This window comes from Vipera ursinii, assembly GCF_947247035.1.
Source record: "Vipera ursinii genome assembly, chromosome: 3".
NCBI lineage: Eukaryota > Metazoa > Chordata > Lepidosauria > Squamata > Viperidae > Vipera > Vipera ursinii.
Window position 1 is genome coordinate 164,358,239 of NC_139516.1, and position 26,508 is coordinate 164,384,746.

The 26,508-nt window shown below is 34.1% G+C and overlaps 1 protein-coding gene across 2 annotated transcripts in view; it reads left to right on the top strand.

The window, feature by feature from the left end:
* MYOM1 (myomesin 1) overlaps window positions 1–26,508 on the top strand; it is a 71,223-nt gene that overhangs the window by 37,187 nt on the left and 7,528 nt on the right. For both annotated transcript variants that reach the window (XM_083358929.1, XM_083358930.1), the window contains exons 14-33: window positions 1,210–1,334; window positions 2,880–3,063; window positions 3,575–3,749; window positions 4,584–4,705; window positions 5,466–5,783; window positions 8,076–8,272; window positions 9,272–9,398; window positions 9,761–9,945; window positions 11,014–11,128; window positions 13,747–13,903; window positions 14,642–14,748; window positions 15,219–15,263; window positions 18,093–18,229; window positions 19,394–19,538; window positions 21,633–21,692; window positions 21,799–21,866; window positions 22,312–22,425; window positions 24,407–24,494; window positions 25,927–25,965; window positions 26,055–26,160. In XM_083358929.1, the coding sequence (XP_083215055.1) occupies window positions 1,210–1,334; window positions 2,880–3,063; window positions 3,575–3,749; window positions 4,584–4,705; window positions 5,466–5,783; window positions 8,076–8,272; window positions 9,272–9,398; window positions 9,761–9,945; window positions 11,014–11,128; window positions 13,747–13,903; window positions 14,642–14,748; window positions 15,219–15,263; window positions 18,093–18,229; window positions 19,394–19,538; window positions 21,633–21,692; window positions 21,799–21,866; window positions 22,312–22,425; window positions 24,407–24,494; window positions 25,927–25,965; window positions 26,055–26,160 (2,614 nt within the window). The remainder of the gene's footprint in view (window positions 1–1,209; window positions 1,335–2,879; window positions 3,064–3,574; window positions 3,750–4,583; window positions 4,706–5,465; window positions 5,784–8,075; window positions 8,273–9,271; window positions 9,399–9,760; window positions 9,946–11,013; window positions 11,129–13,746; window positions 13,904–14,641; window positions 14,749–15,218; window positions 15,264–18,092; window positions 18,230–19,393; window positions 19,539–21,632; window positions 21,693–21,798; window positions 21,867–22,311; window positions 22,426–24,406; window positions 24,495–25,926; window positions 25,966–26,054; window positions 26,161–26,508) is intronic.

A 26,508-nucleotide genomic window follows, 5' to 3' on the forward strand; every position in this document is an offset into this window, starting at 1 on the left:
TTCTGGTTCTGGAATACCAGGTTTTGCACATACCAAGTTATTACTGTTCCCAGCCACATTAGCAGATTTGCTGTGTTGGATAGAAAATGCTTATTTACTTTTATCTTCTTTAAGAAAATACATTTCTAGAACTGAAATTTTCTGGTCTCAGGTTGATTGCCTACATAAAGGCATTCAATAGTTCTGCAGGCTCATTTGCTTTCTCTTGTTCAGTGGTGACATAAGCCACTCAAAGCATTTGAAGTTGGCATGACTGCACAAAACAGGCAGAAATCATGTTTTCTCCATCGCACCGATAGAAGAGTAGAAATATTGCAGTTCAGTTAGACATTGATAGAAGCTTCTAGAAGAAAAAAAAATGTCCCATGTAGAAAGTAGAAAAATAATTACTACTTTTCAGTTATAGCCCTGTATCTTCAGTTCATGTTATAGTCATTTACTTTTCAATAATCACTACAATTTTGAACTGTTGGTCTGAAGGAAAACTCATTTGAGCATCAAAACATCATTCCTGGATTTAAATTCTCATTGAAATCTATAATGCTATATATAATGCTACAGTTTTGCAGCTGGGAGCTTCCCCCACCCCCACCCCAGGTGTGGTTATAGTTGTAAATTGTAGCATAGAACATATCTTTATTTATAAGGAGAGAAAGAGTAATTATAGATGCTAGACAATAGGATAAGGCTTTATGTTGCTTACATACAGGGCTTTTTTCCTCATAGAACGCTCAGAACGGAGTTCCGGTACCTTTTTTGGATAGAACCTTGTAGGGTAGGCAAGGCGGGTTGTATGACATGTGTGAGTTCCGGCACCTTTTTCTTTTACAAAAAAGCACTGCATATAAACAGAGAAATCAAGCTCAGTAGTTTTCCTATAAGGATTACAAAACTGTTTAGAATACTAGGATTAAGATTTAGTTTGGTTGTGTGTGAAATCTGCTAAAGATCTCTGATCTCAAGTGCAGAGTGCAAGAATGATGCAAAATCCCTGAAAGTGGGAAATGGTCTACCTCAAGCTCTAAGAAATTCCATAGCAAAGTGGAAGTGTGGCAATCTGAGCTGGGCCAGTTCTTAGCTGCTCAAGAATACAGCACCAGTGCTAGATCAATGCAGATTCAGCATGCAGAGGAGCTCTTATTGGAGAAAAAGGGGAATAAACCTCTTCTGCTGCTGCTTCTTTTTTTCTTTTTGCTCTTCTTCATACAGAAGGTATTGTTCCTGGACCGCCATTAGACCTCCGTGTTACAGAGGCGACTAAGAACTATATAGTACTTAGCTGGAAACCTCCATATGAACGAGGCCATGAAGGCGTCATGTACTTTGTTGAAAAGGTAAAACCAAGATGACAGTGCCAAGCTATTAGAATGATACATTTTCATTTCAAACTATTTAATTTAACCTCAAAGACACACACACACACACACACGCACGCACGCACACACACAGAGAGAGAGTATCTCAACAGTATTAGTACTTTAAAAACATAAAATTTTAAGACTTTGGAGCTATCCTGCTAAATATGTATATCTTTCTCTCTGTGTTTAACATAGTATTTACAATAAATGTAGAAAAAAAGCTATGAATATGAAATAATTGAATAAGTAGTACTGATAAAGAAATAAGGAGGGAAAGAAAAGTTGTCCTCTTTTCTTTCTTCAGTTTCATTTAACAAAAATTGGATGGATGGATGGATGGATGGACAGGAAGAATTGATACTTGGAGAACTAACTAGTTCTCTAATTGTTGAAGTACTGATTGGATTGAATATTAAGAATGTTGACAGAAAGAACACTTACAAATCTATATTTTTATACTTGCTAGGTACCTTCAAAGCCATTCCTAAGGATTCAATAACTTTTCTTGCTCTGATTATACATAATTGGTCTTGATTTAATAATCTCACAGCAACTCTTTCCCAATCCTCCAACGCCATTGTGAAAAAAACCTCTTAGGTCCCCAAGAATATTGCTATTACAGGCAAAACAAAATCTTGATGTAAGGGAGAAAACCAGGATAATGTGATCCAATGTGACCAACTCAAGTAGAAGAACAAGAAGAGCATTTTGGGGTTTGGGGGATGGTTTGTTCATCAAAAGGCATAATTTGAAATATAATAGAAATTTCAAAGAGAGCAGAATCATCCACAGTAAGTTTGAGTCATAATGCAAAGTCTGAAAATAATACTGTGGACATCCTTTTGCCTCTATCTAAAATGCTCAGAGAAATCCTGATTTAACCAAATGAAGGAAGAATTTTAAAAATTAAAATGTCATAGTAATGAGTAGATGGCTAGATCTGGGCATAATAAAAGTTGAACTTTTTAGATCCTTCAGATTACAACATTCTAGAACATTTGGTCAATTAATCAACTAAACAAGAAATACACATGTATTGTCTACATTCTGAGCAGTACCCAAGATTTTGTGTGTGTTATGAGCATTGTTGACACTTTGAAAACAATGATCTCATCCTATCGGATTTGTGGAAAATGCTAAAGTCTTGCACATTCAGATTTTACTTTAGATTGTGACAGAAATGCTGGAAAACAGATGGAGTTACTTGAAAAGAAATATTAAAACGCATCAGAATATTTGGGAGAAACACACTGTTCTTTGCCAACTAATGTAAAGTGATCAAAAGAGGGATGCTTCATATTCCCATCATTATATATTCTACTTTTTTAAAAAAAAAACCTGCTCTGGGTATGTACAACGAAAAATGTGTAGTAGAATTAAGCTATTATTGGTCATGCTCCAGATTAATAATGAACTTCATTAAGCATTATTTAAAGGGAGGGTTGTTTGCTCATATTAGAGAAAAGTGTGGTTTTGGGGTGAAGAGACTGGTCTTTTCCAATCCTGAAATTTTTATTTTAGTGTGTTGCAGGAACAGAAAATTGGCAAAGAGTGAATACTGACATCCCAGTAAAGTCTCCTCGCTTCGCACTTTTTGACTTAGCTGAAGGGAAATCCTACCAATTCCGTGTTCGCTGTTGTAATTCAGCTGGAATTGGCGAGCCCTCTGAGGCCACTGAAGCCACTGTGGTTGGTGACAGACTTGGTAAGAACACAGTGAAGGACAGCCCAATATAATGTTGATTATTGGCTTACATGTTGCTACTCCAGTGCTATTTGAGAGACTGTTCAATTCTCAGGGTTTCTGCCTATCTTATAAAAGCTGGTAATCTGGGTTCCCTTGATTAAACAATGTAATCTTTCAAGATCTGGCAGCATGCTTTCTCTGTCATGGTGCCTTCCTTCATGGAATGAGATCATATGGCGCCTAAGGCTCCTACTCTAATGCTGTTCTAGAAGACCTTGAAAACTGGTTGTTCCTCTGGGCCTTGGAGTAAAATGGTTATGGTCCCCCTGTTAGAAGGGTATTTTTTGAATAATATCTGCTGTCCAGCTGGATGTTATTCATGTATATTTCATACCATACATTATATTTTGTATGTTGTTTGCTTTAAATGGTGTGCCATTAGAGTTCTAAATGTAAACAAAGAAACAAATAAAATATACTGCAATTAAAGTAGGAATGCTATCCTCTAATGGTTTATCTTTCCCTTTAGATATTCCTAGCCCACCAAGCAACATTATACCCACCCGAAATACAGATACGTCAGTAGTTGTCGCTTGGACAGAATCTGAAGATGCAAAGGAATTGGTGGGATACTACATAGAAGCAAGTAAAGTAGGGTCTGGTGATTGGGTGCCATGCAACAATAATCCTGTGAATGGCAAAAGGTAATGGATTGTACAATTAAGTATCATTTGCGAAATAATATTTGAAAAGGGACAAAAAAGGAAAACTATTGCATGAATGTTCAGTAACTGGATCCCTCCTGAAAAGTGGCATAAATGAATTATTATTATTATTATTATTATTATTATTATTATTATTATTATTATTATTATTATTATTATTATTATTATTTTGTTGAGTTGTAATTCTGTAAAACTATGTGATTTATGGTTGCCAAATTTTTTCCCTTGGCACTGATGTATTGGATATCCCATTTTTTATTCCTTGCATTCTATTAGTCTTGCATATATCAACACAAATAATTTAAATAATTTAACAACCACATATAAATTCTGTTTATATATTGAAGAACTGCTCTTAAATCTTGTATATGCTCTAAATTCTTGTAATGTATATGAAGCATCAAATATGCTAATTCTAGGACCTGCAAGAAAGCATTTTTTCTCAATATCACACTAATGATTTGTACTATTATGTCAGCATTTTAACCATAACAAATCATGAACAATAAAATAATATATGTTCTTGCAACCAAAACAACATGTATATTATTTGTAAAGTACTGTATGATAAGTAGAGGCCCATTTCAGAGTAAGTTACTTTAAGAGCATTGTGCTTAAGTTCACATAAACAAATACAATTATTCAAATTATTGACCCATTTGGCATTTTCTGGTGAGATATAGCCATTGTGAACTTTTAAAGGATTACTGTTCAGGTGTTTCTATGTATGTATATCATGTTATATAAGAGGCATGAGCAAGGATTTATTCATTGCCCCTCCATAAATTTAATTTAAACATTGATTTACTTAAGATTCACTTGTCATGGACTCACAACTGGAGATCGCTACATTTTCCGTGTCAGAGCTGTTAATGCAGCTGGATTAAGTGGGTATTCACAGGAATCAGAAGCCATTGAAGTCAAGGCAGCAATTGGTGAGCAATGCACTGTTCCTATAGCAAAAATTCAAATCAACATTATAATTATATCTAGATTAACTTCAATATTCCACATTGAATATGCATTGGTAATGTTTAATATTTCACTTCCATCATTTCATAGTCATCCAAGCATAAGCACTTGTAGACTGCTCACCTTCACCATCTCAGACATCTTTGGGTGTGTTCCTTGTAACTCTGTATAAAAAGTACGTTCATCCTCTTATTACTTGGAAATCATCTGGCAAACTGATCCCATAATGTAGTACTTATCTAATTTCTAACATGCTATCGCTTGGGAGATTAATCCATTAATCCATTTGTCCAATTTACTATTCTCATATATTCATGATCTGATTTTTTTTTAAATCTTGCATGTTGCTTAACAAATTAAAATAATTAAAATACCAATAATTTTATATTTAGTTTGACTCAATTTTAAACATCAGCTCAATGATTCATAATTCTGAGGCTGCTTAAATAGATGATATAACTACTTCCCCATTCCAAAAACTATAGAACTTTTTTTTAAGATAATGGAAGGTCTTTTGGTGGACCATTAATAGAAATATTAACTACATTAACTGTCTTAGATTAAAATTCATATAATCCAGCCATATCACATGCTGTCTGTAGCTAATGCTTTAATGTTCCTTCGTTGTCCTGCTTTGTCTCCATTTCTTCATCTTGTTCAATAATGGAGAATTGGGAATGAACTCTAATTTCAAATGTCTTTGTTATTTTCTGGCAATTATAGGGGGAGGATTGCTTCATGGTGTATGTCCTGGACTAAGTGATAAAGCTGATGGACTAACAGGCCGCACTGTCAACTGGGAAGGCATGCATGAGTCCTCCCAGCCTATCTTTGACACAGAAGCTTTGTTAAATTGCAATGCTAAACCCAATAGGCAAACAATGCCCAGTAGCTCTGGTAAGCAGAAGAGCCCATCAGACAGGAAAGTGAGTGATACAGTTCCTACTCCTTCATCACAAAAGGCAACTACCAAGCACCCACGTAAGTCTGTTCCTGGGGATCGCTCAACACTGAAGAAAACTCAAAAGAAATACAATCTAGGTGAGCTTTGATCATATGCAGTGATTTCACCTTATTAGCTCCTTCATTTCAAGCAGTTATAATCTGTGATCATCCAAGTTGCAAATAGACATCTTTGCCAATGCTACATTTGGATCATCTCCATCTAATAAATGCTCAGCTTCCATCAAAGCTCATTACATATATAGAGGTAACCAAGGGTACAGCACATTTATATGTTGCATCTAACCTCAAGCTTGCATGTTGCATTTATTTGCTAATTTGGTTAGATTAATGTTTACTATGTTATTATTAAGAGATAATATATATTGTATCTAAAATACCATGGTAACATTTGGTGCCATTTAAACATTCAGTTCCTATGGCCTTATTTTGTAGTACTGTCAAATTTCTAAGAATTTTTAATTTCTTCCGGTTCTTCACAACAAAAAATAAAATAAAATTGCACATATAATTATTAATTAATATAATATCAGTCATTTTCTGAGTTAGAAACATACAGTGCACTGATAACTTTTTAGCTGAAAAATCGGGTAAATATTCTTTGAAGAAATATTGAATACATTGCATATTTGCATATTTCAAATCGTCAGTACATTGCCCAAAACATTGTAAAAGAATATCTAAGGAGAAGAACTCCCAGTTATAACTATCTTTCATATTCAGAATGTTTAAATTTGGATGGACTGAAGACAGTCACTATCTAGCAATGGTTATGAACTGGTCATAATCAGGAATAAATTATTAAAGAGGTTGGCAAAATATTTTGTACATCTCACGTTTTAAGGTTGCTGCTGTTTAGAGGTCTAACTACCATAATGTTTTGCCAATGGCCATGGTGACTGGAAGTATCCTGGTATAATTATATACATGGAACATACCACAAGTAAATCTAATCTAAATTATCAGTTTACTGTTTATAAAAGATAATACAAGCCACAAGATAATACACAACAATATATAAATAAAAAGCAAAGGAAAGTTGCCCAATAATGTAATTATTTAGCCAATGAGTAAATGTACGAAAGACTAGAAAAAAATTACACAAATTTAAGTAATTCTATGGAAGTGATTTATGAACATTTAGTATTTTTTCTCTAGCTGGTTCAGTTTCTATTACCAAAAGAATTGAAAATATTCATATACTGTACATGAGGTGACTCAGCCTATTTATTTGATGTTACCTTTTTTATGGAAATATAATCCCAAAACCAGTGTTCTTGATTAGATTTGTATTTACTAAAAACATTACTTTTCTTAATTTGCCAGGTTATATGCAGCTTCCAGTACTACAGCTAGAAACCATATTTAAAACCTAAATAAATGATGTATATTAAAAGTATTTAGAAAGTTAGTGAAAAAATAATGGACTTTGCCTTATTTTGCAGAGAGAGGATTGGCTAAAAAAGAAATGATCGTGTGCTAATCTGCATTTGCTGAAAAAGCTTTGCTCTAGATGACAGTTTGTTTTTTTAAAAAAAAAAAACTCTCACTAATGTTATCCTAAGCAACTCTTTTTCATAGATCTTACTATGATTCTTCAGGTAATTCTTTTTTCGAGTTAAAAAAATAAGACAGCATTTTTGCAAAAAGATTTAGCAACTGGAAAATAGGATTCTGAGCAAACTACATCCAAGATATGATGGCCTATGGCATTTTCATGCACTTTCAAGATCAGGAAGGCATTGCAGGAAAGAGAAGGCATATTAGATGTTAATGGAGGTGGATAGAGATTTAATTTTTTTCTCCTTGCTGTCCTCAAAAATATAGCTTCAAATATTTTCATTTGTATGTGAGTTGGATTGCTGTGACTTGTGATGGGCGCTTACTATGTGCAAGGTAGGTGTAATGGAGATGTGATGTTAGAGCATTATGAATACTAAAAATTAAGAGTGGGAAAAAGAGGAAAAGAAGACAAAACATCTGTGAAATAATATGCTTGAATTCAACAAAAGAGTATTTGTATACACACGCACATTATATACACATACACACATACCGCCACATACCACTGTTTATCTATTTTTTTAAAAAAAGTCATTATTGTGAAGTAGAGCTAAAATCATTTTGGTCTACAATATTTACTCCATAATATATTACTTTTTAAATAACTTATCTTAATCAATATTTTTACTTACAGAATATGGAGTTTAGAGAAGCCTATATTTCTTATCCAGAAGTGTTTCAATTAGCTACATGATTTTTGTTTGAAGGAAGGAAACTCCAGGATAAACTATGAATAATTCTATACAAATGTTTGATTGGATAACTGAATATTTCTATCCTAATACTAAATTATTCATCATAAAACAGCACCTCCGTCTCCACCATATGACATCACAGTCCTTGAAAGTGTTCGTAATTCAATGGTTCTTGGATGGAAACAGCCAAAAGTTATTGGTGGAGCTGAGATCACCGGCTATTATGTGAATTACCGGGAAGTGATTGGTGGAGTACATGGAGAATGGAAGGAAGCTAACATTAAAGCCATTAGTGAAAGGGCATATAGGGTAAGAGAGTTTTATGGTTCTAGTCTTGTGACTGCTACCTAATATGGGGTATTCCACAGTGTCACCAGCCCCAGCTTAAAATTTTCCTTTTATTAATATCAAGTTGATTTATGTTAGAATCCAAACCTATACCTGGATTGTTTTATTATGTGAGTAATGTTTTAATTATATCCATAATATTTAGATTCATTAACCAAAATGTCCCTTGAAAGGTTCTGTATGATCAGAGATATCTATTCTTAGTCTTGAATTTTTTTCTCCAGATTTAAAGGAACATTTTGATCACTATTGGCTTATCAGCTTGGTTAATAAGGTCTTTTCTTATTATTCATGATTTTCAAATACAGTGCTAATGTAATCTACTATTTTTTCCAAAAATGTCACTTCTTGTCAAGTAGATAGATAGATAGATAGATAGATAGATAGACAGACAGACAGACAGACAGACAGACAGACAGACAGACAGACAGACAGACAGACACAGACAGAGAGATAGACAGACAGACACACTGAGTAATAAAATAAAACAAAATTGAGATTTCCAGTAATTTTCAAGGTTAATACATTATTGGATATCTACATGAGTGCTATATAATTTTGTACATACATACACACATACAAACATTAATCAAAAAAAGAACATAGGACCTTAAGCATTATTATTTTTTCTATGTCAGTCATTTAAATCAGCAGTCCCCAACCTTTTGGGCATCAGGGACTGATTCTGTTGAGACAGGTTTCTCCATGGACCAGAGGGGTTGTGGTTTCGTGTGCTGCCTGCATCCTGTGATGGGGCTTCGCTTCTTTGCGTGGCCCAGTTTCTGGCATGCTGCGGCCTGGTGCCAGTCCCCGGACCAGGGTTGGGGATTCCTGATTTAAAGTATTTAACATCTCAGCAATATTTATTTTTAAAACAATAAAAATTGTTTTTACTTTACTTTGTTTACTCCATTATAGGACAATGTATTAACATGTTGTATTGTTCCAATTATGTGGCAGATAAATGATCTGAAGGAGAACATGACATACCAATTTCAAGTGGCTGCAGCTAACATAGCTGGGCTTGGTGTGCCTTCTCCTGCTACCCAATCCTTTAAATGTGAAGAATGGACCATTGCTGTTCCAGGTTAGAATCAGGAGTGGAGCTTCAGAGGAAGGGAGGGAGGAAGGGAGGGATTGATGCTTGTATTAGTAAATTCTTTGCTAGCCACTTTCTGAACTGATTAGAGAAATTTGACAATGGAACTTGGGTGGGCAATCCTTGGTCCTAATCACTTTTGTATAAACTCCAAATCCTCAAAGCCTATTATTAAAATTAATATTTTCTTCCTTTCCACCTATTCCCTACTGCCCCCTTTTTCCAGAAATCTTCCAAGCACACAGCTAAAATCGATTTAATTACTTTTTTCTATATGATAACTATTTTGTCTATACATTGATAATAATTACTATAGTTTTCTCTGCATTGTTGTTTTTCCTAACTTTCAGGACCACCGCATGATTTGTCATGTAATGAAGTTAGGAAAGACTCCATAGTTTTATTATGGAAACCACCAATTTATATTGGCCGAAGTCCTGTAACTGGCTTTTATGTTGATGTGAAACCAACAAAACAATCAGATGATTGTTGGAAGAGTGTGAATGAAAAACCTATTACAAACAAATTTTTAAAGGTATACTGATGTAGATAAAAAAATCTGTACTTATATACATACTTATACTAGTATTTTATTTTATATTCTTTTGGGGTTTAAATTTATTTGGCCTTTCCGTAAAAGTTAAACTATTACAGTTGGACTTGGAAAATTTTTGATCTACTATATCAAAACCAGAAATGTTATTCAAGAAATGGGCAAATTGGATATCATGGCAATGGTTGTTGAAGAAATAAATACTTAGGACAATGAGCTTTGTACTCATCTTGTTTTTTCTTCAGTTTTGTTTACCTTTATCAAGGAAAAAGGATAACTAAGTTTAGTAGTAATTAATAATATAAAAACAACTTAATGAGCACATTACAGTGGTCACCACTGTAGTCTTTTCTTGGATCAATCATGTATATATTTTGTTACTGGTTAAATTAATGTTTGATTTTAAAATAAATATATATGTACAGTGCTTGCGGTATCTGTAGTTCTATATTTCTGTAGTTTTACAGTTTTTTCCAGTGATGTCTGGTTTAATTGTAAATTCCTATTCCAGCCCAGTGGAAAATAAACCTATAAGTAGGAAAAGCATGAATTTTGATCAGGATTGTAGAAATTGTCTGATACCCTAAGTCATGGGTAGGCAACCTTGGCTCTTTTATGACTTTTATGAGGACCCAGATTGTTGGGGGCAATAAGCTGACTTTGTAAAAATGCCGCTGGGGGGGGGGGGCGAAAGCCCTAATAAGCAGGCATATACATAGAATGAAGGCTATTGCTAAGCACATTGATTTGTGCTTCTTAGATTGTAAGCCGCCCTGAGTCTTCGGAGAAGGGCGGGATATAAATGGGATTAAAAAAAAACAACTTGTGGACCAACTCCCAGAATTCCTGAGTCAGCCATGCTGGCTCAGGAATTCTGGGAGTTGAAGTCCACAAGTCATAAAAGAGCCAAGGTTGCCTACCCCTGCCCTAAGTAAACCCTATTATTATACTTATTTATGGACTCAAGTGGCTTTAATTAATTCTGCATCATTTCCAAGTGGTGCATAATAAACATTTTCATAGGTGATTTCTCTATACTGATGTCTTTAGATAAGTGGCCTCAAAGAAGGCACCAGTTATGTGTTCCGTGTACGAGCAGCAAATAAAGCTGGAGTTGGGAAACCATCAGATCCTACTGACCCTATAACAGCAGAAACCCGACCAGGTTTGTTGATTTTGCTTGGTGAAAATAAAAGTTTAAATATATATTAGAGTGATTGACAACATATGGTGGTATTAATTTAATTTAATTAATTTATTATAGTTATTAAAAGAAAACATACAAGAAGACTGTAATTACTACTTCCTTTCCTCTTCTAGATGAAGGCGTTATATTTGTCACTTCCTGGAATATCTGATGTATAAGCAAAAAAAAAAACATCATAGAAATTGTAGAGTAATATAAAGATCACTGTTTCCTATAGAAACAGTATATAAATAAGTTTCTTTTTGTATATTCTCTCTAGCAAAACAAAAGCAAAGATGATGGGGAGGGGACATAAATTAGTTACCAACTTTTATCATCTTTTCGTAACATTGCCAGTACTATGAAAATATAACCCAGGAATCTCTCAGAAATTGCTACTTGAAACATGGCCTTTCATAACTGACAAACGGAAATTTTGTCAATGTGCAACTCAACATTTTTTTGGTATGGCATCCAGTGTGCTGAAAACCACTAGGTTTCCCCCAGGTTTATACCATAATCCTTCCCCTTTGACATTTTGTGATCTTCTCCACTACTTTGTCTTCTATTACGCCATCCTCTAGTATTGTTACATCAGTTATCTACAGTTTTCTCTGTTCAGTCAGTTTAATGTGTTACGAGCCCAAACTTTTATCAGTTTGTATTCAGAAATGCCACAATATTTTAACCTGCTCATTATTTACTGCTTTTTATATATATCCCAGTAATTTTTCATTACTGGCACGCAATACTTTTTACAGATATTCCAGTGAATCATTTTGGTGACTGTGTTATACTGTATCATTGTACTTAATGTAATCTTCTTGCATGAGTTGAGTGTATGATCTACTGTTTTTCTGCTTCTTTGCACAATCTGCACTTTGAATCATTTGATGATCTTTCAGTTTTGACTTTGATCGCATTAGTTTGAATAGCTTGCTCTTGAGCAGCCAAAATCAAGCCTTCCGTTTCCTATTTTTTAATGTTCCAGTTGTAAGCCATTATCAGGTTTTATCTTTACCAACCTTCCCATTGATCTTTAGTAGAAGTTGATCGTGTGATGCTTTTCCTTGCCAGCATTCTGTTCATGATTTTATTACATTATTTTTATATCCATGTTTCACTACATTGTAATTTTAAACTTGGTCAATGCTTGTTCTTGGCTGTCTTTTACGTAATCAGCCAATATTCTTCTTCAAAACAATTTTTTAGACTTGAAGTAAACCTCTGAATTCATTTCTGTGAGTCTGATATAATGAATCAATATCACTCCGGGGATGTAGTACATAGTGAATAGTCATGGGTTTTCTTTGGGTTTTTTTGGTTCAAACTGTCCAGTTCTGCTTGCGTCCAATTAATAATTCCAGCAGTTTATCATATCATATATCACAGGTAGGCTTCAATGGTGTTGATGGCTTCAGTGGTGTTTCCACCATTCAATTTTATTCTTAACAGTTTTCTCACTTACTGGGTGTGTTCTTTACTAATTGCATGTTTTAATTTGTCAGTGTTTGAGTTATTGAACTGCCAGTTATTGAACTGCCAGTTATTGAACTGCCAGTTTTTAAATTTTATTTTTATTTCTTTATACCCTGCCTTTATTATTATTTTTATAAATAAGCCAGAGTGGTGAACACACACAATATACTCCTTCCTCCTCCTATTTTCCCCAAAACAACAACCTTGTGACATGAGTTGGGCTGAGACAGAATGACTGGCCCAAAATGACCAGCCTAAGGTGGGACTAGAATTCACACTCTCCTGGCTTCTAGCCTTGTGCCTTAACTATGAGGCAAACTGGCTGTCAAATATACTTGTATATACTCAGATATACAAAATACTTACAGTATAGGCTTCATTCTGATGATTCACGATGGTTTGGCCATTTGCCATTTCAATTCCATTGTGATTCACGGTTTTACTCTGATTTACTGCTATAGTAGCATATTACTCTAGGCCAAATTCCATTAATATATCTGTGCTAAAAAAATCTTATGGTAGTTTTCCATGACTAGATTTCAATTTTTGATTTTCCATAAAGCTTCAGAACATTCACATAAAACATACAGTATATGGAGAGTTTATTAGCATATTTTCCTGTTTCATAGCCAAGATTTGTTTTCTTCAAAATCACTGAAAGTGGGATCACAGCAATGGTAAATAATAAGGGTGATAATGAATTGTCCTGAAAGATGCCACTCCTAATGCTGACAAGTCCATATTTTCATACCAACCACCAATTCTGTCTTCATTATTTTTTCTATAAACATTTTATTGTTTTTATTGACACCAGTTGTTTCCCAACATTTGATGATCCAATTATGTTGTAATGAATCAAGTACCTTTTTGTAATCAATCCATATCATATGTAATTTTTTTTTGCAATTCTGCAAAACTATTTTATCAATTAGATGTTTATTTTTGTGCCTCTACTTGTCCTTTTATTTACTTTCTGTTTTATTGAAGGATGCTACTGTCTTCCAAATAACATTGGTTGTTGTCTGTTATTATGCCTTGCTTTCTTTCTCTTTCTGTCTCTCCCTTTCTCTTTCTTTCTTTCCCTCTTTCTTTCCTTCTTTTCTTTTTTCTCCTTTTAGGGACAAAAGAAATTGTGGCTGTAGTTGATGACGACGGAGTAATTTCACTGAATTTTGAATGTGATCAGGGAACATCAGACTCTCAATTTATTTGGTCCAAGAATTATGAACAAATTGATGATGACTCTCGATTAGCCACTGACACCAAAGGTGGAAAGTAAGAATTACTATAGAGGTTTATTTACCACTTGTATGTTAGGTATTATTTTATTTGTAAGTTTAATTCATGTAATGGGATTTTAACTGTCATACCAAGAAATCTTCCCCTCACCTCCTTTTCCCTGCATTATAAGCCCCCCACTTCTGAAGAGTTGAGATGTATGCTGAGAAAAAAGAAATAAATCTGCCAGATTTGCACATTCTGATTCAAAATATGAGATATAATTCAGTAGATTGGTAGAATGATTGATCTAAATCTGTATTTCCTATAAAGGATTCCTCTCAAACAAAAAATTAATGGGTTCCATATATACTATAGCTATTTGTTTTTCCCTTTGTGGCTTATACTAGGTTCAGCTGGATCAGTGGGAAAAGACATCCATAGATCTTCTTATGCTTGCTGTTTCTGGTTATTTTTAACATGAGGCTAGCTTTCAATTATTTGCTCAGTCTATTTGAAAAATAGACTGTAATGCCTGAGTTAGCATTTCCTCATGCACATGCCTATTAAACACACCAATATTTCCCAGCGTAGTGCTTTCCAAGTATATTGGATTTTAAGTTTTCTACTGGTAATTGTCAGGATGGGCCATGCTGGTGGAGAATTGGTTATTTGAAACCCAATATAACAACAGAGCACTGAGTTAGGAAAGGTAAACTATTGTAAAAGTAAGTGGACTTTTTCACATTTGTTTGAAACCCTATCTCTTCTGTGAACAATTTTTTTGTCTTAAAGGTCAAAAGCAATATTTAAAGATCTAAATGAAGAAGATTTAGGCATATATTCCTGTGCTGTAACTGACACAGACGGTGTCTCATCAAGCTATACAATAGATGAAGAAGGTAAGTCTTGATCTCTGTCTCTGATAATAAATATAATCAAGATACATTTCAAAATAAACATAAGACTATGAACAATCATAAAAATAAAATGCAGGAGTATTGATATATTTATATCCTGCCTTTGTTATTTTTATAAATAAGTCAAGGTAGAGAGCATACTTAATACCCCTTCATCCTCTTATTTTCCATACAATAACAAGCTTGTGAGATAAGTTGGGCTGTGAGAGAGTGACTGGCCCAACTTTTATACCTAAGGTGAGTGTCCTGACTTGTAGCCTAGTGTCTTAACCACTTGATCAAACTCGCTCTCCCTCACTCTATCACTCTATCACTTTATCATCATCCTATCTATCTATCTATCTATCTATCTATCTATCTATCTATCTATCTATCTATCTATCTATCATCTATCTCTGTATATATGCACCAAAATATGACTTTTCTTATCCCTATAATATATTGCTTTGCAGAAATGAAACGTCTGCTTGCACTCAGTCATGACCACAAGTTTCCTGGTAAGTAAAGAAAAATGAAGATGAATTCTCTACATGTATATTTCTGGACTATTTGAGCAAAGTAATGTCAGGTCTCCTTTGTGCTGAGTTCAACTCCTAGTTACTGTAGGAAAACTAAGTTCTTGGCGCTCTCTGAGCTTGGTTGCTCATGGCATTTCTTGACACCGATACTGTATAGAGGTAATTTGCCATTGCCTTTTCTGAGAATATATTTGCAACTTCCTAGTCTAGTCTACAGACCCTGTATACCCTGAATGTCTCCCAGGTACTTCCAAGTATTTAACAAGTCTAAACCTGCTTAGTTTTCCAAGATCAATCGAGGTCAGCTAGGTGCTGCCGCTTGCTGTGACTATCTTAGAACTGGCATTTGTAGATGGCAGTTTATAACATAGTGAAATGAAAACCACTCCTGAGACAAAAAGCGGAGGTCCTGTTGCAGTCAAATTCTTAGGTTATGAATGCCTGATCCCACAGACAGCAAAGCCTTTTCTGTACCCTGGAGACTGGTACTTTGATTACTTTGATTACTCAGAATGCCTTCAGGTGTTTTTAGCAAATATATTTAGAAGTTCCAAAGAGCATTAAGAAACAACCTTCCTTGACTTACTATTTTGAAAATCATGTTTAATATATTTTTAATATGTATCTTGTTTATTTTATGCTTTATGGTAGAACAGGTTGCCAAATTTTCAGTAGTTTTAAGTCTTTTCCATTCTAGTTCTGGATTTTAGCTTTCTTTTCTGTTCTATTTTAGCCTAAAATATTCATAGCTAATTATATATAAGAGCTTAAAATTGCCACAGTTCTGACAGTAAAAAGACAAGTAATATAGCAAAGAGTCTTTTTTTATAGCATGGGCTGATGTAAGTACTAGCACATGTGGCTTTAAAATTCCTTGGATTTAGAAGCTATATGAGGTGATAGGATTGAATTATATTTCTTCTTTCACAAGTGGATTTCAGAATAGATGAAAAGTACTTTGTTTTCTTGCAATGAATTCTTCATGATCTCCTATTCTTCCCATGGTTCTTATGCAAAGGAAAGAACATGTTAAGTTACCATTTGCCATTGTAGTCTATATTCCTGCTCTAAAGGACCAAAAGGAAGGGAAAACAAAATTAAGCAATGATCTGTCCTACTTTTTCAGTACCTTGGATTCTTTTGCAACAGAGCTATTGCAACAGATTCCTTGGGCTGCGCTGCAGTTTCCAAGGAGATGTGATGCCAGTCAGAATCTAAATTTGGGGACTGTTTATTCTGTTCTACTTCTGCAAAACATTAGTCTTCTTATATCCCACTGGGGAAGTGAAATAATATTGCAGGTTAAGCTTTATACAATTTACAATGCCGTGCCATAATGTAGTTAAGTATAAAGTAAATAGGTTTCATTATGTGTCAGACTAGATATATTTTAAAATTACCTTAAGTATATCTGGAATGCTTGAAAAAATGAGCAAGGAGCACTTGTTTTTGAGAATCAACAACTATAAGATTTTCTTCAGCAAGAACAGAGGAACAGAGTTATTCAAATGGTGTATTGGGAAGAGCCACAGATAATTGCTCCTGTACCAATTCCATCCTCAGTCCCCATGCAAAGCTCATATTACATTTCCTACCAGAGAAAAGTAGTCATGAGATTCCATGTCATTTCTTAGGATTATTTTTGCCTATCACTGTTGCTTTAGAAAAAAGTCCCTCCTCAAAATAATGTGTTAGAACTGTGATAGTCCTTCATAGTACCTGTCATTTTTAGCCCTACTTAAAAGGAGGAGATGCAGAAGATGCAGAAGAACAATGGGCATCCATAACATGGGCATCCAGATAGAGGTGACAAATAGGAGAGAAATGGTAAAATGTGCACAATCCTGTTGTGATTTAAACAGAACTTTGATTGTGACATTCCCATGCATGTTTTATCATCTCTATTAGCCTCTGCATATTTTACCAGGCAGATAATTTGCACAGGAAAGCTTTGCAATAGCAAATTCAGCAACATTATTATCATTATGAATAGAAAAAGGGAAAATGTATCTGAAAGAGCTATTTGATTTTGCATGATTGCAACAAATAAGAGCAAAAGCAACAAAATCATGATTGAAGGGCAATGTCAGGTCCTTTCATGTGTCAGTAATGGGTTTCCACATCTAACTGGGAATCCTACAAACAATATATGAACAATATAGTTAACTTCACATATATCTCATATAGGTGAAATCTGCAATATACAGTACATTGTTTGCATGATCTATCTAGGTATAGGGAAAACATGCAAAGGCACACACATATTAGTTAGGGACTTATTACCATACAATCTTGTTAACTCTGTACCTACAGGATAGCAAAAATGATTCTGACACTAAGCAAAAGCAAAACTCACGTATCTAATAAAATTAGAGTAATTACATACAATACCTGTACAGGGAAGAAATATCTGTTAATCCTGCAAAATGTGTTATTACCATCTTTTACTAATAAAACAAGTCTTGATATCTTATTTTTGTGATGTATAAATATATGGATTCCAAATAGCATAGTTTTTTCCCCTCTTATGTGAATTACATTATATTGTATGTTCAAATCAAGCATCACCTATTTCAAGAACTATCTGCAGATAAATCAGTAGCAGATGAAAAAATTCTATCTCTCGAACAGAATGGATTATAGAAATTAAATCATTGCACTAAATATTATATGTATACAGAAAACAAAAAAATGCATATATTTTCAGATAGCCATTCAATAGGAAATTGTCCATGCATATACAGGGAAATACAGAGTGTTTATGAACACAGTGAAAATTCTTTTTGACATTATTTTTCTTTATTGCAGTTGTTCCTCTTAAGTCTGAATTGGCAGTTGAAATTTTGGAGAAGGGACAGATGCGATTCTGGCTACAAGCTGAGAAATTGTCTAGCAATGCCAAAGTCAACTTTATATTTAATGATAAGGAAATTTTCAATGGAGAGGTAAGTTAATGATTGCTCCTATCAGAAAACGATTGCTTGCTATTACTGAATTTTAAAATTAAAAATTCAGACATATTTCACCTGCCATATTACTTCTCAAACATTATTGTTTGAATCACTTCTAACAATAGAAATACTGGCGTTATATACTTTTGTTCTTGCTATATTTTTATAGCTATGATGTGTGATAGGCTGGGTACAGTATTAGAAGAACAGGATATAATTAAACTGTTATGGCATTAAATATAAATAAAATCAAAGAATACAAATATGTGAAAATATATGAGTTTGGATTTTACTGCAACATTGTGAACTTTATTTCTTTCACACTTTTTCCATCATTCACAATAGCACCTTTGGATCCTCTATTGATACATTTATAAATCTAATTTGTGTGATACATTAATCCATTTAGTCTGTTATTGTACCTGAACAAGAGAAACATGATTTCCTATTCTGTTCTCCATACCCAAAGCCAACTACAAAGTGGAATTGTTCCCAACACAATTGAAAACTGCTATACCCTGCAGTCACACAGGACAAATTCTTTGTTGATCCAAAAAGTTTAAGGGAAGACAGCCTTACTCTAACTCATAAATAGTGACTATGATGCTGATTGGGTAACCATATATCTGGTTTTATTTTTAATTTTTGTGGTGGTGGGTAGCACTGCAAGAATAGTTAGAGAAATGGTTAGGAGAGAGAGAGACTTTGAAAATAAGGGTAACAAGGATCATGCACTGTGGTTCATATACCCATGAATATCTGAATGAGTAACACAAATGCTACCTTGCCACTGGATCAAATTCAGAATCTCCTGCTCCTCCTGCATTTTAATTAGATTATTTTCATTTGTTTACAATGTATTTCATGCTTATTTACTCAAACTTTTATTTGTAAGGAGAGCTACTTTCAGGTTGACATGAAAGCTGGTCACTTAGTCCCATGCATACATGTGTTTATTTGCCAACTTGTTTTTCATGAGTTTCATTCAGGATAAATGTGCACATGTACTCAAAGCCAAGTGAGTGTGATTATGAAATGGAGCAATTACGTTACATCTGAACATCTTGGAAATTGGTATCAAATTGTTTGAAGACTTAGAAAAGATTACATTTCCAGATTAGAAAATGAAATTTCTCTTTGTAATATTTGTTATTAAAGAAATACAAGATGAAGATTGATCATAATTCTGGTATGATTGAAATGTTTATGGATAAACTAGATGATGTGGATGAAGGTACATATACCTTTCAACTTCAGGATGGAAAAGCAACCAATCAATCCAGTTTAGTGTTAATTGGTGATGGTAAGATCTTCTGATTTATTTTTATTTTTTAAAAGACTGTAGCCTAAAGTTTAATAGCTGAAAATACTGAAATACTTGATAAACGTGGAATAATGTTGATGTCCTGTCTTTTCAGATCCTTTATTTAGCTAATTCACTCTGTGTTTAATTAGAAGAATAAATAAGAAAAATAATTATTGAAAGAATGTGTATAGTGTACAAGATTTAGTTTGTATTCTGAGTGATTCAGAAAACAGTCTGTTTTATCTCAAAGTGATTTAGAGCCACCTTCATCCAACCTCTTTTATTCTTTATTTTATTCAAGATCTGAATCTGAAAAATACAACTCTCCCACTAACTGGCATTTAAGATCAAGAAGCAGCAATATCTTTATATTTATTTTTTATATAATTACATTAAATTTACAAGAATATTAAGTCCTTTTTAGCAAATTAAACTTCCAGAAATTGAGTAATTTGCTATAGATGCCTTTAGATTTTAAGGTTTAAAAAGAGAGGAAATATACTATTTTTAAAAAATATCTTGTTTGAAACTTGCAAGCAAAGTTGACCTTTCTAAGAAGATCACACGTCAAGTCTGAAATTAATATATGCAGAGGAAATTTTTGGGAGGGGCAGAGGCAATTGTTATGGAAATGGCATACATTTTAGAATTCACCAAAAAAAACCCTCATCAAAACACAAATTTAAGATGGAGAGTAGCAGTGGTTCTTGTATAATTCATGAATTACAGATTGTAAACAGTTTTCACTTTTTTTTAAATCTGTGTGGACTGTTTTTTTATTTGGTTTTGTATGAAAATGATACATTTCATACATATGACAAACTTGAAAATTCACATGTGAAGAATGTCTAAGGAGCTATGATCAGTAAAAACAACTTGTTTCTTTTGTTTTCTCCTCATTTAGAAATAGTGCATTTAGGAAAAGGGTTATGCAATAGATGTATTGCAGAAGCAGAAAGAATTGGCCACCAAATATTTCCCACCCAACCGTATAACTTCTCAAATCTCAGAAATCTTTTTCTTCTTTTGTTCCTGAAAGTTAAAAAAAATATATATAGGAACATTAAATGTTGTAACAGGCCCATTTGATATTATGTAATATACTTCTTAAGAAGAATTGTGTTTGATAGGCCTGCTAAAATTAATTCATTGTAATAGTTATCCCAAATTTCTGCCACCACCACCATCATTTCAATGTCCCATCAAATGTGTGAATTGCAGTATAGTTTTATAAGGACTCTATAGCTGGAAGAGTTCAACTTCTTTTCATAAATCTTTGATGTCTATCCAAATCAGGTTGACTTTAATTGAATTCAAAAAACAACATATATGTGTTAATAATGATCCTAAAAATCTATATAATAATGGTGAATTTACTAATAAATATTTATAGAAAGAAATTCTATAAATGCTGAAAAACATATTTATAGGTTAGGATCAAAAAATATTTATGTCTACTTCCTCATTTTCAGTTGTATCTCTTGAAACAGCAGCTTCCTATGTTACAAAACAAGTTATGAACAGGAAATGTAAGAAAAGACAAAACATAATTGTCTAATGTTTTCAGAGGAGGAAGCATTTCAGTTGCACTTTTTAAACCATGTCCATCAGAATTTGGATTAGATGTTGTATTAAAAACAATAACATAAAGCTTTAAAAAAGATTCAGGATATACAGATAGTCTTCATTTAGCATCCAGAACTGAGACCAGTAACTCAGTTATTAGGTGAAGCAGTCACTGAATGAAACTGTGCTTATGATACTTCCGTTTTCCTTTGCTTTACACACCTATGAAGTCATAAATGTGAGAATTGCTATTAAAATTACCTTTTTAATCACACTTACTAAATGAGATATTTGCTAAAAGATTATTATCTCTATTTTAATTTCATCTGATGAATATGAAGAACGCTGGTTAGTTATGCAGTGTAACTCTTTTAACTTAAGGGAACATTATCTTTTCATTTCATACCAATGCAGTAGTCTTTCATACACTATATTGTCTTCTGTACTTATCTATACATTTTGACTTTATGCAATTCAATCATTCAGTTGTTTTGATTTGGTTGTATTTATTCTTTTCATTGCTAGTCTTCCAGAAGTTACAGAAAGAAGCAGATTTTCAAAGGCAAGAATGGTTCAGGAAGCAAGGTAACATATTACATCATATAAAATGGAGAAAAATATTTTCAACTTAATTCAGTTGCCTGGATTTATATTTTTTGAAGATGCTTATTTTACACATTATTTCAAACAGGTCCGCATTTTGTTGAATATCTTGGATGGGAAGTTACCCCTGAATGCAATGTATTATTGAAATGCAAGGTAAAGAACAGCAAAGATTTTGGCTTTGTTACAGTTGTGAGGGGAAAGCATTCTTAATGATAAAATACATTTCAGGTATTCTACTCTCCTGAATTGCTTATTTTAAGACCTAATTACTTACTTACTTATTTGGGGTAAGTAATAACCATGGGTTCAGTCTTCATAAACATTATTTATATGTTGTGTTGTTCCAGACCTGAAATGGCCTCTAAGTTTGAATACTGTAGCTCTTTGCTTCAGTATAAAAATATTATTATTATTTGAGCTGTGATCTTTCCCTTTAGAAAAAAATATAACATGCTTCCTTGGGAAAAAATGCAAACACTGATTAAGCAAACTTGAATGTTTCTTCTTTACCCAATGCATACCGTAGTTTACTAAGATAATTCTTTCTCACACAGATCATTGGAGTTTGTCATCAATACAAATAATACTTTCTTTCTAGGTTGCTAACATTAAAAAAGAAACACACATTATTTGGTACAAAGATGACAGAGAGATAATGGTTGATGAAAAGCATGATTTTCAGGATGGTGTATGTACTCTGCTGATAACAGAGGTGAGTGAGCTCTCTTGATAGCTGCTTTACAGGTGACAATATTTCCAAACTTCCAGACGTTTTAGATAACAGATGATCTCTACTTCCCTGCCATGCAGGAAGATAAAGGAGGTTCATTCAGATGAGACACGAAGGACATATTATTTGAGATCTAAATGGTACTTTGAAGACTTCAAACTGTTGGCTATAGTATGAATTGTGTCTTTTTTGTCTTCTGCTTCATATTGATCCATTTATTAGGCTAGCACTAAATGAAAATCTTGTACGTGCATTTATTCCACGCACTATCAAACTCTCGAAGCTTCTTGAGAAAGATGAAATTTCACTTCGTCTTCTTTGCATCCTTTACCCAACTGTTCCTTCATCTTTGAATAATGAGACTTGTGATTTTTCTGTTAGGGAATAGTGAGTTGGAGAAGAGTACAACCTTTCTAAAGTCACTACTTTATCCTGCTTTCCACACCACATCAAAATTTTATACTGATATTAAGTAGCTTTATTCCTTTATATTATCAGTCATAGTATGTATGAACTATTAACATTTCATTGAACATAAACCATATTATATTCTGTATCTATTAAGATACCCTATCGGAATAGAAACTATAAAATTATGTCAAAATATAAAGACTTGAAATCTGGGGATAGCAGAAAAATCAAGCAAAAATGAAGTGTATGAAGTATATACCCTTTGAAGCTACTGGATGGGCAGTAGTTCCATTGCCGAAACTCTTGTATTATCCTACAATCTAAGTCAGACATGTCAAACACAAAGCCCGGGGGCCGGATCCAGCCCGCGAAGGGATTTCATGTGGCCTGTGAAGCCATCCTGGAAACAGTGAGGGAACGGCCCCCACTGCCTTGGCCCTGGCCCAGAGACCCTCCTTCTGCCAGAGACGCTCAGATCTGTCCCACTCCTGCCCAGGCCCCCATAGGCATCCTTGATGCAAACGATGTAGAGCTGGCCACGCCCACCCAGTAGACCATACACACTCTAGCCATGCCCATCCAGTAGGCCACGCCCACCCTGGCCATACCCACCCGGCCCCCTGAGGGGAACCGCAATGCTGATGCGGCCCTCAATGAAATTGAGTTTGACACCCCTGATCTAAGTAATGAGCTACAGGCAAACAGATTGTTCAAGAGAAACAAGTTTGATAGCTCTTCGCCTACTGATTACAGAAAATATATATTCATTTATTTATTTACAGATAGTCAGACAAACTTTATGTTAAATAAAGTTCTGAAGGAGGGTACAAGTAATTTTTTTTCCTTCCATTTAGTGTGGACTTAGTTGGATTTTATTGCACTGCTCTTGTTGCTGCAGGTCCTGCAATTGCTCAGCCATTTTTGCTCCCACTCCTAAATGTTGCAGATTCATTAACAATTTCACTAGTGGAGTCTCAGTCTTACACAGATGCTATCACCTGAATGTTGTTGTTGTGAAATAAGGAAAAGCTCTTCTATTTAATCCTTTCTTTACTTTACCTTTCTTTGCATAAAAGTCATTTTTTTCAGACGCTGAGTGGCTAATACAAGCTTATGAAAGGCACAATTCAATTTCTGAAACATAGAAAGTATCACAAGTTGTGTTTGTTATGACCATATGAATAGTTGTGTGTTTTAACACATTCTTGTTTCCCTCTAGAAAAATATAGAAAACTCTATCTGTTTGTTTAATACACATGATATGCCATTAACTCCTGTAGCTTTTCAGCAAATTAACAATAAATATGGTACAAATAAAATATAGAAAATTAATTTCTGATTTCCATGTTCAGGCTTTTATACATAATGTCACTTTTACAAAGAACAACACATTTTCTTTTATTTAAGCTTCAGTATTCCTTTTAAACTTGTCAGCTCTTTCCCTTTTGCCCTTACCTCTCAGTCTCAAGATTCCAGACCATCACACTGTAGAAATTACTTGCAAGAAATACAAATGTTTTTAATATTTTGATGAATATTATTTTGTTCACAGTTTTCTAAGAAGGATGCTGGTATATATGAAGTGATACTGAAAGATGAAAGAGGAAAGGACAAAAGTATATTGAAGCTTGTGGAAACAGGTAAGAATGTTCTGAAAAATATTTAGGCTAATCCTGCAAATGCACACTTGGATATAACCCTCACTGACTTATTCCCTGCTTAGTAGGAAATTTTCTGGATATCACTACTGTATTCTATTTCAATCTAGATAATGCAGCAGTTCTCAGTGATGGAATAAGAATAGATTATCTCTATTCCAAAGTCCTGATGCTTCATGATAGCTAGAGTTAAGATTGTGGGATTAGCATAGATGTACCTATTAAAAGAGTTTGTCTTTCATATCTAAACCCATCAGCCACTGAATAGACTGTGATTACCAGAATTGCTTTCTATGTGGATTAATGACCACTTAATATAAGAATGTTATTGTCTCAGCAAAATACTTTGTGTTTTGAATTCTGTTACAATAGTAAGAAAACAATGCTGATGCCACCAGTGGCTTCAAGAAATAGTCTAGATCAGGGGTGTCAAACTGTCGGCCCATGGGCCGGACGCATCACGATGAAACCGTGCCCACCCCATTGCTGGCAATGGGGAAAAAGCTCCGATACGTTGCGCAACATCACGTGACGTTGTGAGTTTGACATGTTTGGTCTAGATAACCTGTATTTTGAGGAGGATATTCAGATTTAAATCTATGAATGCAATGGGTACCACTAGCAGTATCAACCCAGTTTACAATATTACAGAGGATCTTTGGTCATACAGTAGTCCTAAAACTTCATAATCATGTCACAGAACTATTTTCCCAAGTAGTTATTTGCAAAATTGAATGAGATTTCAATTTTATTTACGATTTAGTATGTTAACATAGTATAGAATAGTATTTTCAAGCCAGGCAACGTTAAGATGTGTGGAAGATCCCAGATTTCTGGGATATGTTTTTTAGTTGAAAAGTTTCCTGAAATTCCAATTGGTGTAAAATATAATAGCTAAACTGCTGGAAGCTTCAAGTTATAAAGACCATTTAACTCCTAAACTGCACATTCTGTGTTGGCTATCCAATTTCTGAGCACAATTCAAAGTGTTCACCTTGACCTTTAAAGCTATTAGCAGACAGAGGCCTTGCTCTCTACATGTACATCACAGCCTTTCTCACTATAAATCCATCTAGCTATTTATATCAGCAGCAGCCACAATAACAATTTTAATTCTGATGTTGATTTATTTTATATCTTGCTTTCAAAGTCAACCTTGATTATTAAAGAAACAGAAAGGGGAGGGGGAATAAATAAAAGGTTTTAAAGAGATTTGATGTCAAATAAAAATAGAGGAATTTAAATGCTATTAAAGCAAGTCTGGAATTGATCGAACACATGTAATGCATTTCAAAAACAAATTTAAATTTCCTATCTGCTCCATCTCAGTAAATGGACCTCAGGGCAATATTTAAACATAACCAGGAATATATGATCTGGAGGACTGAGTATTTCTCTGAATTTGTTTCCACAGCTTTTACAGATTTGATGACGGAAGTATGCAGAAAGATTGGTGAGTATTAATTCCTCCTTCTAATGAATGACTCATGTGTACACTGTAGGAATGACTGTGAGTCTTTAAAAACATGTGTTGTATTTCAGCTTTATCTGCAACTAATCTGAAAATTCAGAGCACAGCAGAGGGCATCAGATTGTATTCCTCTGTTAACTACTACTTGGACGATCTGAGAGTGAGTTGGTCACACAAGTAAGTGAAGAAATCTTGCCAGTGTTGCTCACCTCATTCAACAGGAATAACTCTATACATGTTGAAATGTAGGACATATTTATACTGTTTCATTTTCAAGTTCTAAAAATGGAGAACAGAAAACCTAAGAGTTTGGGAGAGGTATAAAAATGCTGTGGACCTCTTGGTTCAAGACAATTCACTTGACACAGGGCATATTACTTCTGGTAGTAACTTTGCTTTCTTTTGCTACAATCCTTCTCTTCTCATCTCCATTTCAAAGCCAAAGAGCCAGCACTTGGTCATGTGGCTGGCATGACTAGACGCCAAAGGCGCACAGAACGCTGTTACCTTCCCACCGTAGTGGTC